Source organism: Ovis canadensis, chromosome 12, assembly GCF_042477335.2.
Source record: "Ovis canadensis isolate MfBH-ARS-UI-01 breed Bighorn chromosome 12, ARS-UI_OviCan_v2, whole genome shotgun sequence".
Lineage (NCBI taxonomy): Eukaryota > Metazoa > Chordata > Mammalia > Artiodactyla > Bovidae > Ovis > Ovis canadensis.
The window spans coordinates 84,125,242-84,144,570 of NC_091256.1; the positions used below are offsets into that span (position 1 = coordinate 84,125,242).

At 38.0% G+C, this 19,329-nt stretch overlaps 1 protein-coding gene across 2 annotated transcripts in view; it reads right to left on the reverse strand.

Annotated features, from left to right (window-relative positions):
* SYT14 (synaptotagmin 14) overlaps positions 1-19,329 on the reverse strand; it is a 193,358-nt gene that overhangs the window by 55,231 nt on the left and 118,798 nt on the right. For both annotated transcript variants that reach the window (XM_069544241.1, XM_069544240.1), the window contains 2 exons: positions 10,128-10,399; positions 4,565-5,014 (listed from right to left, as the gene is read on the reverse strand). In XM_069544241.1, coding sequence (XP_069400342.1) covers positions 4,565-5,014; positions 10,128-10,399 — 722 coding nt within the window. The remainder of the gene's footprint in view (positions 1-4,564; positions 5,015-10,127; positions 10,400-19,329) is intronic.

Genomic DNA, 19,329 nt, shown 5'->3' on the forward strand with positions numbered 1-19,329 from the left:
AATTCTTCCCTGAGAGTGTATCATTCTCCGCAGTCTTTTCACCCTGGTTATTCTCTCACACCTAAAATGCCTCAGAGTCAGGCAGCAAAGTTCTCTGCTGCTTTCGCAAACACTGTTCCTCTAAAATCATGGAAAAGAATAATTTTCCTTTAAGGCGCATGTGATTTTGTCTTCATAGTTATTCTGTCCGAGACATTTCCTCTTCATTCTCTGATCATTTTCTCTTTGTTTCCTGAGAATCACAATCCTTGATTAAATCCTATTTTATACTTCAACTTCAGCCACCATCTTTTATGACTCTCATGGGGACAACCCATCCAAGAACCTGGCCTTCTTTAACCAACTGGTCCGTCTCCGGTGTCTTTACCTTTTATTCCATCTCAGCTGCCCACGGTTACACTTAGTCACTCATGTCCAACTCTTTGTGACCCCATGGATTGTAGCCCGCCTGGCTCCTCTGTCTATGGGGATTCTCCAGGCAAGAATATTGGAGTGGGTTGCCATGCCCTCCTCCAGGGGGTCTTCCCAACCCAGGGATAGAACCCAGGTCTCCTGCTGTGCATAGATTATACTAATTAAGTACTGTCTGTACTTAAAACAGGTTGTATGTTTATGAAAGAAAGAATAAAGTCTAATTATTAATCAATCACAATGAGTATGTATAATATTATTAATAAATTTAATAAGTTCAATAGGAAGTAAAACTTGAGAGGGGAAAAGGGAAGAGGCTATTTCAGACAACTGTAATAGGAAGATTACTATATGGTACCAAAAATGCATGTGAAGAAAGTAACTGGGGTTATATTAATACACAGGAAAATGAAACTGAAAGTTGCTCAGTTGTGTCTGACTCTTTGAAACCCCATGGACTGGGAATTCTCCAGGCCAGAATACTAGAGTGGGTAGCCTTTCCCTTCTCCAGGGGATCTTCCCAACTCAGTAACCGAACCCAGATCTCCCGCATTGCAGGTGGATTCTTTACCAACTGAGCCACAAGGAAAGAATGTCATCTAAACAAGTTAAGAGTAAGAGAAAAGTTCAAATTATGAGAGGGATAAACCATGGTGGGCTTCCCTGGTGGCTCAAATGGTAAAGAATCTGCCTGCAATGCAGGAGACCTGGGTTCAATCCCTGGGTTGGGAAAATACCCTGGAAAAGGGAATGGCAACCCACTCCAGTATTTTTGCCTGGACAATTCCATGGACAGAGGAGCTTGGCAGGCTACAGTCAGTGGGGCTGCAAAGAATCAGACACGACTGAGCAACTAACATTTTCACATCATGGTAGGAAGGGTAACTAACAACACTCTATTGAGTATAGCTTAAGAAATGACTATAGCAAGTAAACACTATACCATATGGGTACTTCAAAGTTTCCAGTCAGGGTTCTTATTTGAAATCATTGGAAGCTAACTCTAAGTGATACAGCGATTTATTAAAGGGACTGGGGTGACAAGAGAACCAGGTTTATGGCTAAGCTTCTGAAGAGCAAAATCTAAAATCATACTGCAGAACTGAGCTGGGGAGGAAATTTGCTACTGCTCGTACTGCGCACTTGAATGCCAAGGTCTCTTCTTTTCTGCAATTATTACTTAACATTGTTCAGCACCAATACAATTTCTGCAAGAACAAAACTATTTCAGAATTACTACTGACTCGATATCAGATTCCTCCACCATCAGCCTCATGAGAACATAAATTGAGTGCAGCATCTCCTTCTCTCTGTTCAGTCTGTGCCGAGGTTTCCTGGAGGTGAGTATGAGTGGAGTGTCTAGGTACCTGCCCTAGCTACCAGTGAGACTGGGAACGTGAATTAAACAGCTTAACTGAGGGAGGTGGGAGTATTAATTGGGACTTCCTCAGACATAAGAAGGTTGCTGAAAAATTACGAAGAAGTGAGAAAACATAATAAATGTCCACAATTAAACATCACATACTAAGCATACAAAACCCACCTAAAAACCATTAACTTCCCCCTCAATATATATTAGTAGAATCAGAGAACAAAGTGATGGGTAGAACCTTAGAGATCATTTCTTTTAATTCCTTCATTTTACTAACAAGAAACCTGATGCCAAAAATTATTAATTTATCCAAATGCACCCAATTAGTAGGTGCAACTACTAATTAGGAAGAACACGTGCTTTTTAACCCTTTGTATAATTTCTACTGTTCACTGATCAAATTATATGCTTATCTTAATGTTAAACTTAAATCTAACCCTCAAGGAAACTCAGGGCTTACTTCTCAGAAAGTTAGTTTGGTGATACTGGTCATTTTTCTCTCAATGTATTGTTTGGATCAGTTTCTGAAAAATTAGCTATAAAACTAAATTATTTATGCAGAATTCTAATTTTCTATTATTACGCATGGAAATGAACCATCATTAAGCTTCAAATATGCTTTAACCAAAGTTTGTAAATTTTTTGACTAGATTAGAAATTTCCCTTGCCAAAAGGCTAATAATATTCTTTCAATAAGAAGAAATTATTCAAAAGCTCTAAGAATAAATGTTTAATTATGAAAGTACCTCTCACTCGTATATTATTACATCTTACAAAAGCAGAGCTAAAAATCACCGAGGTGATCTACAATCACATGATTTCTTTATACAGTTAATGTCAAAACTTCAGCAAAGAGAACATTAACACTAGAGAACAGCCAGAATATATACATTCTTTTAGTCTTTTATTTTTATGACAAGAAAACTGATAGAATTTGAACTCTTAACCTCTCAATTGTCAAACGCTAGCTGTTTGGCACAGAAGCCAAAAACAAGCAATGAGATTTCGAGCAGGTGGAGAAAAAAGAAGACAGAGAGTAACAGTTCAACAGAGGCAGACTTTTAGAAGTAGCAGAGACTTTGAGAAGCATGGCAACGCAGAGGAAAAATTCTCTAAGAGCAGAAGATAAGTTTTGTTCAGATTTAAACGTTACATCTTAGATGCTATCTACTTAGCACTTTTTTCTTTTTGTGAACACTCCACAGAAATTAATTGTACTGGTTGTCAGAAATATAGAAATACAGAATTAAATTTAGGCCAATACATGTAATGGAGGTGTGTACAGAAATCATTTAGTTTGGCCAGAAGGAAAAAAAAAAACATGTTAAAACCATATTATTTTGTATGGCTTCATTTTCTTTGTGAAAAGTATATAATTAATACAGAATTGGGAACAGAAAAGTCAAAGCAAATAAAAGAACACAAAATACATACCTCTTGATGGTACAGGCATTCTCTTCTAATATAAATCAGGTATTTCTATATATAAGAATGCATTTTCCACAGATTAACTAGTAACCGCTCAGACCAAATAATGAGAAAGTTTAAAAAAATCACGGTAAGAATTACAGAATATTTAGTTTTATTAAAAAGTTATCTTTCCCCTCTGAAATAGTGCTTGCATTTTTTTTTCCTGCTCCCTTCTGATAAACTGCTGGCATCTACAGTAATTCTAAAATTTAAAGTGAAAACAAGCTATCATTTTATCCAATAAAGGATAAATATTATCTTAAAAACCCAGAGAGATACACTAAATTATCACCTTTTGGTTTTTAAAGACGCTGAAATCAGCTAGTTGAAAAGGTATGGTTCTACTGGGGATGAAGGTCCTATGAGATCAAAGGCTGCCTGGTAGAAGTTCAATTAAACTAATCTTGGACTTAACGCTTGACATTTAAAAGCTTAGAAACAATTCTAAAATAGTATACTTTCATTTTAATACACAGATTTATTCCAAACCTGTGTATTTATGGGTAAAAATACTTCTTATTCAATTGTAAGAGGACTAAATATAATTCAAAATTTCTATTTATAGCATATCATGGATTTTCTCATAATCTAAATAGCTATGTGGCATAGTATATCTTCCTGGTTTAAATAAGCTCTCCTGTGACCTGCAATGCCTTGTGGCAATTTAGTTTAAAATACGAAGAGAGACAGACAGACAGACAGACAGGGTATGTGATCAGAACCTGGAGGAAAAAAGAGAAGAGCTTATAGTACTAAACACAAATATTCTCCCAGAAACACCGTAAAATCTTTGTTTAAAAAAAAAAAGTAGAAAGTATAACAAGGGCAAGGTTTTTTGAGCCCTTTAAGATAATTTCACAGCCGTTCTGGAAAGACCATCAGTTATGACTGAGGCAGGAGCATATACTCTGTAAGAACAAGTAATTTCTACAGTGTATCCAACAAGACATGGGGCTAGATAGTCGTTAACATATCAACCTAGATTTAACATGGAGAGAAAACGATAAATTCTCTAAAGAGTTCAGATGATATCACAGGCAATCATCTAATACATGTTTAATAAGTATGTGAGACATCAGGCCAGGCTCTGTGAACATAAAACACATAAATCATATATAATCTTCAAGGGCAACTTTTATAGATGAGAAAAGGTTATACCTACCTATCTAGGACTTAGAAATTTTGTAGGTATGATTACCATGGGAAAAAAATAGGCTGAGAAAGTTGTTGGGTTGATCATAGATTTTAAAAATTGTGTATATTATATACCATGACATAAACTGTATTTGGGCTATTTGAGCAGATACTCACAGAATGATTGTAAGAAGGTTCCAATATCACAGGTAATGACATTTTCCCTTGAAGATTCAATTTTGTTAAATAAAAAATCTTTTCCCCCACAATCTTTTCTTTTTTCATGCGGTGTATACCATACAGTCTAAACCGAACTGCATAATTTCCAATCATCTCAGATTCAACATGATTAAATTTGAATGTTTCTGTGAAGACAGGGCATGGTCCTCTCTGGATGCTGGTTTTTGCTCTCTGTTTCTTTATAGGCAGGAGCACAAGGTGTACTTGCCATGAGTTGCCACCTGTCCTGTTATATGTTGGGATATCTGTGACAGCTGTCACTGTTACCAGAAGCTTCTGTTCTTGTGAGTCATAGTCAAAAGTCACATCCAGGGTACCATATTTAGCTTCTGGCTCAGGATCAAAAGGTTTAGGAAGCTGTGAAGACGATCCTCGAGCTGACACATCCTAGGAAAAGCAGATTTAAATGTTTTCAGTTTTTAACTCCATTATTTAATTCAGCATGTAAATAAGTACCTGGTATGTCTTTAGAAAGATGATATAAAAACTGTTTTGATTTGCTGTCATGAAGAAAGTAATAATAATCAGCAGCCAACTACAATCAAAAGTTACTCTTTGGAGGCAGAATAACGTAAGTTAAACTCAAAAACTTAGTAAATAAAGACATGGAATAGTCACCATTACAATTTTGAGAAAGTTGGCTGTATGTTTTTAACGTGAGAAATTGAAAATATATATTTTAAGGTATATCTCTGTTCTTTTTGTGAAAAAAAAAAAGCTAAATTTTTAATGTTATAAACAATACAATTGACAGCTCGATATCAGGTTTGAGAGAAAGAGAACATGAATATAAGTATAATGCTATTGAAACATCTGGTTCCAATTTCAGATGTGTCCCCAGATGCCCCCACCTGTATTAGAATGTTAATATATTTAGGCTTAAAAGTCAATGGAAAGGTGAAATATGAAAGTATAAATACAAAAGCCTCAAAATACTTAAAGTCAAGTATTTATTTTCCATAACACACACACTATTTCTATTTTTAACTAGAATTTCAAAGTATATATTATTTTTAATACTAATCACTGTTGAAAATGGTAGGATACATACTTCAAAAGTTCAAAAAGTGCTAAACTGTATATTTTAATTATAAGAGTAAAAGAAACTGTATCCACTTTAATTGTCTCAAATTCCTGCTAATCTAACTATCTGGGATGTAATAGTTTCAGCTAGTTACTGAATAGTACCAAATCCAGCTCTCAGACTTTTCAGCTATACCACTTCACCCCTTCAAGTATTTTAACAAATCAAAGGTCCGTCTAGTCAAGGCTACGGTTTTTTTAGTGGTCATGTATGGATATGAGAGTTGGACTATAAAGAAAGCTGAGCACCAAAGAATTGATGCTTTTGAACTGTGGTGCTGGAGAAGACCCTTGAGAGTCCCATGGACTGCAAGGAAATCCAAACAGTCCATTCTAAAGGAGATCAGTCCTGGGTGTTCGTTGGAAGGACTGATGTTGAAGCTGAAACTCTAATACTTTGGCCACCTGATGTGAAGGGCTGACTCACTGGAAAAGACCCTGATGCTGGGAAAGATTGAGGGCAGGAGGAGAAGGGGAAGACAGAGGATGAGATGGTTGGATGGCATCACCGACTCAATGGATATGGGTTTGGGTGGACTCTGGGAGTTGGTGATGGACAGGGAGGCCTGGCATGCTGCGGTTCATGGGGTCGCAAAGAGTCAGACATGCCTGAGCGACTGAACTGAATTGATAGCTGATTGGGGGCAGGAGGAAAGGGGATGACCGAGGATGAGATGGCTGGATGGCATCACGGACTCGATGGACATGAGTCTGAGTGAACTCCGGGAGATGGTGATGAACAGGGAGGCCTGGCATGCTGCGATTCATGGGGTCGCAAACAGTCGGACACGACTGAGCGACTGAACTGAACTGATGGCTATGTAACTCTGCTCCAGCCCATGGGAAAGAGAGAGAGTTCTGAATAAACCATGCAGATCAGGTCTGCAAAAGAAACTACGTGCTCTGCACTCTCTTTCTCTGTCACTCTTCCCACAGCAGATACACACAGAGGATGTGGGGGTCAGCTTGGACCATGTAGGTCAGGTCCACACCCTAGGGGATGACAGAGACTAAAAAGCATGGCCTGGGCTGGCGGGTGACGCTGTCGAGCGGTCTGTCAAACGAAAGGCAATCCTCCGCGGCTTTGTGTTTGACGTGATGTTTGTCTCCTTGTTTTAGGACCTTTGTTGTTTAGTCACTCGGCTGAGTCTGACGTTTTGCAACTCCATGGACTGTAGCCTGCCCGGTTCCTCTGTCTGTGGGATTTCCCAGGGAAGAACACTGGAGTGGGTTGCCATTTCCTTCTCCAGGGGATCTTCCTGACCCAGGGATTGAACCTGCACCTCCTGCATTGGCAGGTGGATTCTTTCCTACTGAGCCAACTGGGAAGCCCAATAGGACCTTAACGTGTACCTAACTATTGCGCCTACTATGTGCCTGGCTGTATGTTACGTGGCAGGATGCAGCAGAGAATCAAAACAACACAAGTCTTTGACCTTATAAATCTACATGTCTACCTATGAGGATCCAACTGCTATCACGTAAGAAAAGATGACAAGTGAAGAATTCTTTAGGAGCAGGAACAAACTCTCACAGGGGAACTCATTTTTTTATGCAATATGATTAGACTGGTATAAAAATATTCTTACTCTGTTACACTTATAGTTTAGAGCAAGATGTTTTAATACATGCCACTTCATAATTATAGATGATTAATTACATTAATTTATTTTTCGATTAAATATTTTCTAAAATAGTGTCATGACAGCTAAGATTGTCAAGGTAATAAATATTTTTATAAGGTCCCAGGAGGCTATTTCTGAATTTTGTTTCTCTTGGTGCCTTCCTGGTTTTTTTTCCCCCTGGATATTCTGAGAGCTGTCATGAAACTGGGGGTTTAAAGGGACCTTTAGAGATAAAAGCTACTATTTGTATTCTACAAATAGGTAATTAGAAAACAACTCTTCTTTTCAAGGTTCTGAGCCAAAGTTGTGAATAATCTTTAGCTAGCAACAGGTTATCAACACAGTTAATGAACTCCTTGCCTGGGAAGCCTTGTGATTCCTCCTTGGTCCTCTCCCAGTTCAACTGTGTATGGAGAGAGATAGGCTCTAAGAGAGCTGGAGCCTGGACTAAATCAACAGGAAGGTAAGAATTTTCTAGTTGATAAATAATATCTATTAAAGGAATGGTGGTAAGCAAAATAAACTGCAAAAGACACAAGAACAACATAGGCTATCAGCAACACGGGCCAACAGCACTGAAGTATTCAGGTGACATGCATTTGCTGTAGCTTGAATATATCCAGTTTTGCTGTAGAAGACACAAATACAAGCAAGGATAGGGGAGACTCCTTATAAGAAGTAATAACACAAGAGAGCAAGCTTCTGAAATACGGGCGAAACTCACAGGCTCTGTTAACTATAGGTAACAGGTAAGGAAGTAACTTGAGAGACACAAGCAGAATTCAGAAGATGTGATAAATATAGATAATAACTAAGTTAATCACTTGCAAGATATGCTCAAGACAGAATAAACAGAAAACAGGACAGAACACATGACTATTAGCTATGGAAAGGGACAGAAAGCCTAAGCTATGATCAAGTCACCTCTGGGCTGACAGCTCTGCCACCCATGTGTTCTATTTAAGAAATGCAGATAAAATCTGTGTCTAGTAGACTAGCTGCAAGCCTCTATGGTGGCCAGGAGGACCTTCCCCTGCATGTCTCCCATAAAACCAGTATGGCCCTTGGAACCCTTGTTCAAATCTCAACTTCTGACCCTGTTACCAGGCCATAATTAGGGAATGCTAATAGAGCAGAAATCGTAAGACTGGACATGAGGACATCATGTAAACTGGGATTCACACAGTGTGGTCCTGCCACCTGTCCTTACTGGTATGCTATCCTAAGTGTGTTCTCCTACCTTATCTTGCTCCTCTTGCTTCTTGCTTTATATCTGAAATAGCTTAACACACACACGCACACCTGCATATGCACTCACACATACACACACCAGGGTAATCTGAGCATCTAAATTCAGTCTGTTTTGAGTCCTCTGGGGTTGCTTGCCTGGTGGTGTACTTGGAGGGAACCAGTGCTTCAAAGCAATTCCCCACACTATGATTCAGGTGAAGGGGGCACTGTAGCAAAGCTTTTTAGAGCACTGTTTTTACAGTCAGGTAGACCTGGGTTTGAATTACATTTAAGATCTGTTTATACTTGGGCAAATTGCTTAATTCTCTGAGTTTTAGTGTTTTCTTTTCTAAAATGGAAATAACAACTTCCTGAAGGTGATGTTGTTAGAATTAAATGAGCTGACTGTGTAAAAATTACAGCAAAATTCCTAGGACAATTGGTGATAGCTGTTACTGTTGTTAGTTAGTTCCACAATCCAGGTTTCATTGTTACCTTCTTGGCTAGCTATATAGTTTCCAAGTCTATAAAATAGTTATATCAAATTTGCTCAGCTATAGAACATGGAGAAATATTCTTTGTGGAAAATCATGAACTACTGCTATATTAAACTTATAATACCAATGTAGAATTTTAGATACTATATAATAACAGTAGAAATAGTAGAAAAGTAGTAACAGATAAAAAGTGTCCTTAGAAATTTTTATGTGAGAAAAAATGTAAGGAAATTGGATTCAGAGCTCTACTTTCATTATCTTATTTTGGCAATAGATAAAAATTCACCTAGTAAGAACACTGACATCCTGCAGTATCATGAAATGTAGTATGGGACAAAGCCTGTAAAAACTTGCAATCTAGAAGAAAGTAAATACTGCCTTATGAAAACCTCTAGATTACCTTTACAGTTTCCATCATCATAGGAAGATCAAAACAAATCCTTTTTAGAACATGGAAAGACTTCAAAAGTATAACACACCTATTTTTATTGCTGTTTTCACATTTTCTGCTCCACAAAAAGGAAATCTTAAAGCACAACCCACCAATCACTCTGAATGCATGATGCCATGGATTCAAACTTCATAGTAAAGCTGAGCATCACTTATCCCTTCCATATCCCAGAGAGTGAAAATGCAAACAATATCCTGTAAGGTTTGTAAAACATTAAAGGGCAACCTCCCAATAGTAAAAATATCTAAATTCAGTAGTTTAAGAAATAAACACAAACATAAATAGGAACCTTAACATAAAAGAAATGGGTAATTCCAGAATATTTTATGTAAAATGCTAAACAAAAATAAATTTTTTTAAACCCCAACAGGAGTTGAAATGTCGGGGAAGATACTTTTCAGCATCTTGTATATTGCTCTCAGTTTTATCAACCCATCCTTTTTTTGAGGGGGAGTTGAAGGATGGGTGGGACAGCCCTGAAAGGTCTGCTGGATAAAAATAGAAACAGTAAGCCACAAGGACACGATAGTGATAAAACCTTCTGACCAGGAGGAGAAGCACAGGATTATCTTCCAAATAACATTAATTTCAACACTCTAAGTGCTTTTACTTACTTCGGGGCTCAGGACTGCGGTGCTGTCACTCGGAACATCTTCTTCAAATCCTTTATTATGAAAACTTTCTATTTCATGACCTGTGCTTCCTTCACTCGGACACTTGTTATATGAGCATCTTGGACTGTTGCTGCAGTGGGAAAATTCACATTTACTGTCCCCAATTTCTGAGGGTGTACATGAGAGGTGGGGAGAACCACTGTCATCCTGATATGGTGGTGGCTGCAATTCATCCAGTGGGGGTGTTCTTCTCATTCTCTGAATGCAGTTTCCTGATAATGATTAAGAATCTGGTCACTGTTTCCAATTAGCCTCAACATGCAGTATAGTCCACAATAATTGTAAATAACTTAAAAAAAAAACTGGATTAAAATTTTGTGGCAAGGTAATTACTAGATTTACTAATGAGTTTTCTTCTTCCCTGGTTCAGATGCAGAAATCAAATAATCTGGTTTCTCAATCCTCTCCTGCATGGTAAGATCAGGAAAAATAAGTTATGTACCAAGACACCCTGTTTCTTCTTATAAAAATGGGACAGCAATAAATACTAGTGAAATCAATGATTCATATAGGTCTGTCTTTCAAAACAATCCTAAAGCATACAAACTTCAACTATTCCCTCATGATCCGTGACCTCTCTCGTCACAATAGGTAGGTAAAACACATATAAACCTCATTTATTTTCTTCAATTACTGAGACGAACTTGAACTAGCATTCACCTCAGCAGCACTGGAAACTAGGTTTTCCTGTCTATCCGAGCTCCAGAATCCTGAAATGAAGTGCACTGTGAATCAAGGCCTAATTCCTCCTGCGCTGTGCTTAGGCACTCAGCTGTGTCTGACTCTTTGCAACCCCATGGACTGTAGCCCGCCACCCTCCAGCGGAGTCTGAAGTCCGCAATCCACCCTGTCTCCCTTATAAAGAGGTCACTCCCTGCCCCACCACATCCTGCATCAGGGCTCCCTTATAAAGAGGTCACTCCCTGCCCCACCACGTCCTGCATCAGGGCTCCCTTATAAAGAGCTCACTCCCTGCCCCACCACATCCTGCATCAGGGCTCCTAAAGTCCACTCTACCTTGTCTATAGGAGGCATCTCCAGCTCCACGTTTTCTTTCTCTCTTAAATTTTTAACTTTTACGTCAATGATTTACCTAAATAACAGAATAAGCAGGTCTGTGAACAGGACAGAGGTGGGGACAGGCAGGTATGTTAGGAAATAGAGTTCACCATACAACTCAGGGATAGCTAAATCCATGCAAATAATTCCTGGACGTAATATCAGATATAAAACTTAAACATGGCTCAGTTTTTCCTTTGATGGACTGTCACTCTCCTTTCTCGAAAGGAGCTCTGGAAAATAGGTCGTTTGTAATTCTTCTAATAGAGAAATGTTCAACAGGTCTTCTATTCTTGCTAAGATAGAAAAGCTTCTTGCTAAGACAGAAAAACTCTACATAAGAACTATAAAACTCATTTAAAAATTACCATGATGTCTGGCTCAAATGAAAAACACTGATCTGCATGAACTTAGCACAGATTTACTTGTTTGATCAGAAGTCCTAATTTTGGAAAAAGAGACTAAATGTGTCACCTAGTGAGCCTAACATACCAGAGTTAGGAAATAAACACAACGCAGAAAAATTAATGACTTAAGTTGAAACTTAATTTGAGGAGATAGATTGGAAGTAGTAGCCAATAACACAATAAATCAGATTTCAGCATGAGGCTTCCAGGAAAGCTACTGTTTTCCTGACAAAGCAGCAGACATAACTTGCATGTCCCTTTTGCCCAGTGGCCTTTCCCCTTTCTCCTGCTTTAGCGGTGTGGCACTCATAACCATGAAGTAACAAGCATGAGAATGAAAACTAAGGATGATGAAGGGGTATCTGAAGAATCACCAAGTAGCTACCTCCAGAATTTCTTGATGTCTGAGACAAATAAATCTCTATTTGTTAAACAAACAAACAAAAAAAACACAAAAATGACGACTTCCTTGGCAGTCCAGTGGTTAAGACTTCAAGCTTCCACTGCAGGGGACATGGGATCAATCCCTGGTCAAGGAACTAAGATCCCACGGGCTGCATGGCATGGCCAACCCCCACCAATCCCCGTCTCCAAAACAAAAAACCCCCAAACCTGATATCTGAATTTTCTTTTGTTTCTAAATATAGTCTCTGATAGTTTTTAAACTGACATCTTCTCTCTCTTTAAAAATGTCTATTTAACCAGTCACTGAATTATAAATTAAATTGTAATACCTAAATATTTACTATAACATGAAGTAAATTAAAAAATTCCCAACATAGTAGTTCTAAGAATCAGCATACCATCTTTTCCTTTATCTTAATTTTTTAAAAAAGAGAGATGATCTTTCCCAGAAGTCTCTTATTAATAGCATATTATCCCACAGGTCTCACTGGACAGAACTAGGTCACATGTCTATTTCTAAACCCACCTGTGGTGGGGGGATGTGATTACCATAATTGCCTTAACCAGAAGCCATCAAATTGAAGCTAGGGATAGGATACATCTCACTGCTCATATCTATATGGTAAAGAGTAGATGCCACTCAACGAATTAAAAAAAAAAAAAGGACTGGGAACAAGACAAGGATTCTGACTCTCATGGTGCTTGAAGTCCTAGCCATAGAAATTAGGCAAGAAAAGAAAGACATCCAGATTGGAAAGGAAAAAGAAAAACTATCTGTATTGGCAATGACATATTCTATATAGAAAACTGCAGTGTCCACAAAAGAAAACCTTTTAGAACTAATAAACATAATCAGTAAAGCTGCTGGATATAAAATCAATGTAAAAATCAGTTGTGTTTTTATCAACTCACATGAATTATAATCAGAAGAAGTTAAGGGAAAAATCCCAATTACAACTGCATGTAAAGGATCCACCTGCCAATGCAGGCGACATGTGAGACATACATTTAACCCCTAGGTTGGGAAGATACCCAGGAGAAGGAAATGGCAACCCACTCCAGTATTCTTGCCTAGGAATTCCCATGGACAGAGGAGCCTAGTGGGCTACCATCCACGAGGTTGCAAAGAGTCAGGCGCAGCTGAGAAACTGAGCATGCACCAGCATGCACCAAGGGATAAATTTAACCAAGGAGGTGAAACACCTTCACACTAAAAACTATAAGACACTGATGAAAGGAACTGAAAAACACAAATAATGGAAAGATACTCTGTGTGTGTGGATTGGAAGAATACTGTGAAAATATTCATACTATCCAAAGCAACCTACAGATTCAATGCAATAGCTATCAATATTCCAATGGAAATTTTTTTTTCACAGAAATAGAAAAAACAGCCTTAAAATTTGTATGGAAATACAGAAGATTTCAAATAGCCAAAGAGATCTTGAAAAAGAAGGAAAAAGTGGGAAGCATCAAACTTCCTGATTTGAAAGTATATTACAAATCTACATTAATCAAAGCAGTATGTTACTGGCACAAAAGCAGACACATTGTCCAATAGAACGGAGAGCCCAGGAGTAAACCTACATATGTATGGTCAATTAATTTATGACAAAGGAGCCAAGAAAATACAAGGAGAGGATAGTCTCTTTAATAAATGGTGATGGGAAAACTGGACAGCCATATGCAAAAGAATGATACTGAACTATTGTCTTGCATCATATACATAAATCAACTTGGAATGGATGAAATACTTGAATATAAGAACTGAAACCATGAATTGGTCTTAATAATGTTTTAGATCTGACACCAAAAGTAAGGGCAATAAAAGCAAAAATAAACAAGTAGGATTACATAAAACTCAATAGCTTCTTCACTGCAAACAATCAACAAAATTAAAAGTCAACCTACAGAAGGGTGGAAAATATTTACAAATCATGTATCTGGTGAGGTGTTAATCTCCAAAATACATGAAGAACTCACACAACTCAGTGAAAAAACAAACAATCTGACTGAAAAATGGGTTGAGAAACTAAAAAACACCTTTGGAAAGAAACTGTTTTCCAAAGAAGATATGCAAATGACCAACGGAAACATGAAAACGTTTTCAAATCACTAATCATCAGAGAAACGCAAGTTATCCACCACGAAATACCAACTCACACCTGTCAGAATGGCGATTATCAGAAAGCCAAGAGATAACTAGCGCTGGGCAGGATGTGGAGAAGAGGGAATCCCTGCACACCATTGATGGGAGTGTGAACTGTTGAAACCGCTATGGAGAATAATATGGAGATTCTTCAAAAAATTAAAAACTGAACTCGTATATGATCCAGCAATTCTACTTCTCTGTACTTCTCTGAAGGACATGAAATCACCATACTGAAAAGATACCTGCATTTCCATATTCACTAACGTATTATTTGTAACAGCCAAGACATGGAAACAGCTGAAGTGTCCATCAATGAATGAATGGATAAAGATAATGTGCTTTATACAGACAATGGACTACATTCAGCCATAAAAGAAAAGTTGCCATTTGTGACAAGAGGGATGGACCTTGAGGCCAATAATGTTACGCGAAGTAAATAAAAAAAGAGAAAGAGAAATACTGTATGATGCCACTTATACACAGAATCTGAAAAATAATGAATTCACGGATATGGAGAACAGATTGGCGGTCGGCAAAAAATGGCAGGGTTGGGGGTAGGAGAAAGGGATGAAGGCGGTAAAAGGCACAAACTTCCAGTTACAAGATAAGTAAGTCCTGGGGATATAATGCACAGTGTCGACTATACTTAATAATACTGCATTGCATATTTAAAATTTGCTGAGAGTAGAATAAAAATAGATAAAAGTTCTTATCAGGAGAATAAATGTACAACTATGTAAAATGACTGATGTTAACTAAGCCTATTGTGATGGTCACTTTGCAATACTTACATATTATGAAACCATTATGTTGTACACCTTGAAATAACACAAAGTTATATGTTAATTAAGTCTCAATAAAACTAGGAAAAGTAAAAAAAATGACTCAGTGTTTTCCTTCCAAAAACGCATGCACGCTGGGAGTACAAAAACACGCACGCATTAAACCAAACAAAAACGTGGATGCCTGAAGATGCCAGGAAGGAGGAAGATACAGGATCCTTGCCTTTCTTATCCATCAGTCTAGCAACTGATTTCAGTCTTTATTTTTATTTAAAAAAAGAAATCTTCTCTTTATGTGAGTCCATTTCCACTTTTAATAATCCTCTTCTGAACTTCCTTTTGACGTGACCAGCACATACAGTTTCTGTCTGGTAACTGTGTTATACCTCACTTCCTTCGGCTTACTCTCTCACATATCAAGTCCTTGTCTAGCTGCCACCAACTGCGGCACTTACACGGCTGACCTCCAATCACCTGGATCTTATTTAGAGTTCGTGTCACTGTGGTCCAAAGACTAAGGCAGAAGCTATCCCAAAGAAGTTTACTGATATTTAAAGATGCTAAGTAGGCTCCATGGGTTGATTTCAATATTGTTTCTGGATTTGAGAGAAACAACTTTAAAGCTGTGAAGTGGAATATATAAAATATTTTGGAATACATAGATATATATATACAAACATTGGGATTTATAAATTATATGTTTATATAATTATGTATTATTGTATAAATCCTCAAAGCTCTGAATATAATTACCACACTTTTCTCTTTAATTTTCAGTTTACTCTTGCATTTTACTTCTCAAAGAGAAGGCCAAATGTATCTGGAATGTAAATTTCATTGAAAAGATACAGTTATAAGGATTTCTTCTTTAACTCTCTGCAATAGTATCTTTTTTTCTCTAGTTGTTAACCGCTTTTCACTGTCTACATAGTGTAAGAACTTGGCTTAAATTGAATTGATGTTGGAAAAACTTTAAGACAATTGTTTTATAAAATAGCACAATTTATGTCAGAGTTGTTAGATTACACTATAAACATCCAACCTTAGAAAGAAATTTTTTGTCGGACTATCAAATACAAGAATGATAATGCCATACTCTTACTTCATTCCTCGTTTTACAACCCAATTTCATACTCTGTTTTATGGAAATGATATAAAAGGGTTCATGTATGAATATATTTTAAGCATTTTAATTTTCCATTTGCATATCGCACAGCACCTAGAAAACAAGACAAATTATCTTCCTACTTTAAGAAAAAAAACAGGATGCACGCATATCTGGAATATGACCTGTAGGTCTCAACACTGTGTTTTAAGACACTGGTTTTCAAAGTTCGGCAACTGCAGCTCTAAAAACAGGTGAATATTCAACATTTGTAGAATTCATACCACTCTTCAGATGCCTGTGGAAATCTGCTAAAATTTACCATATACTGGGTGATAAGGCTCAACATATTTCACAAAACTGGGAGTGTAAAGGGGATGTTTTCAAACCACAGTGGAATTAAATTAAAAATCAGAAACAAAAATATAATAAAATTTATAGAAATCTAGATAAAATAACTAGAAATTAAGATAAACTTCTAAACTGCCCATGGATTAAAGGAGAAATCACAACAGAGATTAGAAAATACATTGAAAATAATGAGAATAAAAATAATCCATATAAATACTTGCAGAATGTGGCTAAGAAGGACAGTTACAGGCCTAAGTGCATATACTGGGGAGGGCAGGGGAGAGAGGAAGGCTGAAAACCATAATCTGAGTACCCATTTCAAGATGTTTTAAAAACAAACAAATGAAATTCAAAGGAAGTAGGAAGAATGAAACAAGGAGCAGAAATCAAAAATAGAAAACACGCATACAAAAAAATGCACACAATAGAAGAGCATTAGCAAACCAAAGGCGAAGGCAATGGCCACCCACTCCAGTATTCTTGCCTGGAGAATCCCAGGGACGGGGGAGCTTGGTGGGCTGCCGTCTATGGGGTCGCACAGAGTCGGACACGACTGAAGCGACTTAGCAGCAGCAGCAAATCAAACTAAAATCCATTGAGAACACTAATAAAATTGATAAGATGCTAGAAGAGACTAGTCAAGAAGAAAAAGAGATGGCATAAATTATTAATCTCAAGAATAAAAAAGAGGACATCATTTCAAACCCGTGACACATTAAAAAGACAGGGAGCTTTCCCTCTGCTCTCCCCTTTTTGGAAATCTGTCAGTCCCGGAGCTATTCAGTGGGCAGAGGGAGGCAGCGGTCCGCACTGCTGGTGGCACCAGAAGCTGTGTGGGCCAGAGCCATGTGTCAGAGCCCAAGGAGGGCACAGAGGGCATCTGCACGCGGGGCAGCGCCACGCAGCACGACCGAGTCCAGTCTGGGTGAAGCTGGGTGTGCTGGGTGAGCACAGCACGGGGAGCCAGAGCCTCAGCAGGGTACGTGGCTTCCCCGTGGAAAGGAAGCCTAGCCCAGGCAACAGAGCCCAGAGTGAGGAGTGTGTCCACAATGAGGGAAGGGGCCAGAGCTGGGGGAGAACCAGGGAAAGAACTGGAACACACCCTGTGCTGCTGAATTAACATGAAAAGATATCAGTGTGAGCTCAGGTGTTTAGAGGTGGGCATAAATGCAGTGTAAATATGCATACAATGTGTACACACACACACACACACACACACACACACACTCCTGAGTATCCTGGCTCTATCCACAGCTTAAGAAAAACCCTTTGACAGCAACAAGCATACCTAAGTGCTCCAATCCTGGCTTCTCAATCAGTTCTTCACTAAAAGGAATCAGGACTCCATGAAGAAATGGCTAATTCCAGAGCCGAGGAAAGGAAAATACAAGCCAAGCCTAGACAAGCTTCTTGTGTTGAGAGTAAGGACACACTCAAAGAGTGATGAGGTCATGTCAAAAGGACAAAGAAGCCAGCTTGAAGGGGGTCACACTGACCGAATCTCACTAACAATTTGAGCTTCAAAATAAATAAATAATCACAATAATGGATCATAAGACACAGAGGAAAAGAGGACACCATGAGTCCATCTAGATATAAACAAACACAAAAATAAACTGAAAGAACTTTGAGGAAAATAGGTCATTTTTACAGTTAGAGATGCATTCTGATGAAGGACTTAATTATCAAGAGTAATTTAGTGAAGAAGCCTAGTAGACACCTCCTTAACGATGAGAACAAAGGGAACATTCTGAGCAATGGAATAAATCAAAATTGTGCATCATCTGCTAAGATGCAATGAGAGGAATATGGCACCACTTTCACCTAGAGGTGCATAACCTGAATCTTATCATGAGGAATATCAGACAAACTCAGATATCCAAAAAAAAAAAAAGTGTAATAGTCAAAAGGGGAATGACTGAAGCACTATTCTAGACTAAAGGAGACTAGAAAGAAAAGGTAACTAAATGCAAGACAAGATTTTGAATTTGATCCTTTTGCTATAATAACATTATTTGGACAACTGTTGACCTTGAGAAGGTTCTGAGAATTAAATGGCAATAAGATGTCAAAATATCAATATTAGTACCTTATTTTTGATGGTTACAGTAAGGCTATGCAAGAGAATATTCTTGCTTGTAAAAAATACACACTAACACATTTGAGGGTGAAGAAGCAACCCATTTACCCTTAAATGGTTTAAGGTGGAAACAAGGACTATAAAGTCTTGCTACAAATGCAGGATGGATTTAACATTAGAAAATGAATCTATCAAAGTCATTGCATTGAAAGAATAAAGGTTAAAAGTAATGTGATAATTATAATAGATTAAAAAAATCATTTGATATAATTAATTATCCAATTATGCTAAAAGATTTCAGTACAAAAGAGGAATAGAAGGCAATTTTCTTTAACTCACAAAGAGTATCTTTGGAAGTCCTCTGTGCGTGCATATGTGCGAAGTCACTTCAGTCATGTCCGACTCTTTGTGACCCTATGCACTGTAGCCTGCCAGGCTCCTCTGCCCATGGGATTCTCCAGGCAAGAATACTGGAATGGGTTGGCATGCCCTTCCCCGAGGCATCTTCCCAACCCAGGGAGCGAACCCATGGCTCCTGCACAGCAGGCAGATTCTTTACCTCTGAGTCACCAGGGAAACCAAAGTCCTATAGTAAACATCAAATTTACTGGTAAAATGTTGAGAACTTTACCTCTGAGGTCGAGAGTGAGAAAAAGATGCCTAGCCAGAAAGGTGGAAAGACAACTCTCAGAATGGGAGAAAATAACAGCAAATGAAACAAGTGACAAAGGATTAGCCTCCAAAATATGCAAGCAGCTCATGTAGCTCAATATCAGAAAAAAACAAACAACCCAGTCAAAA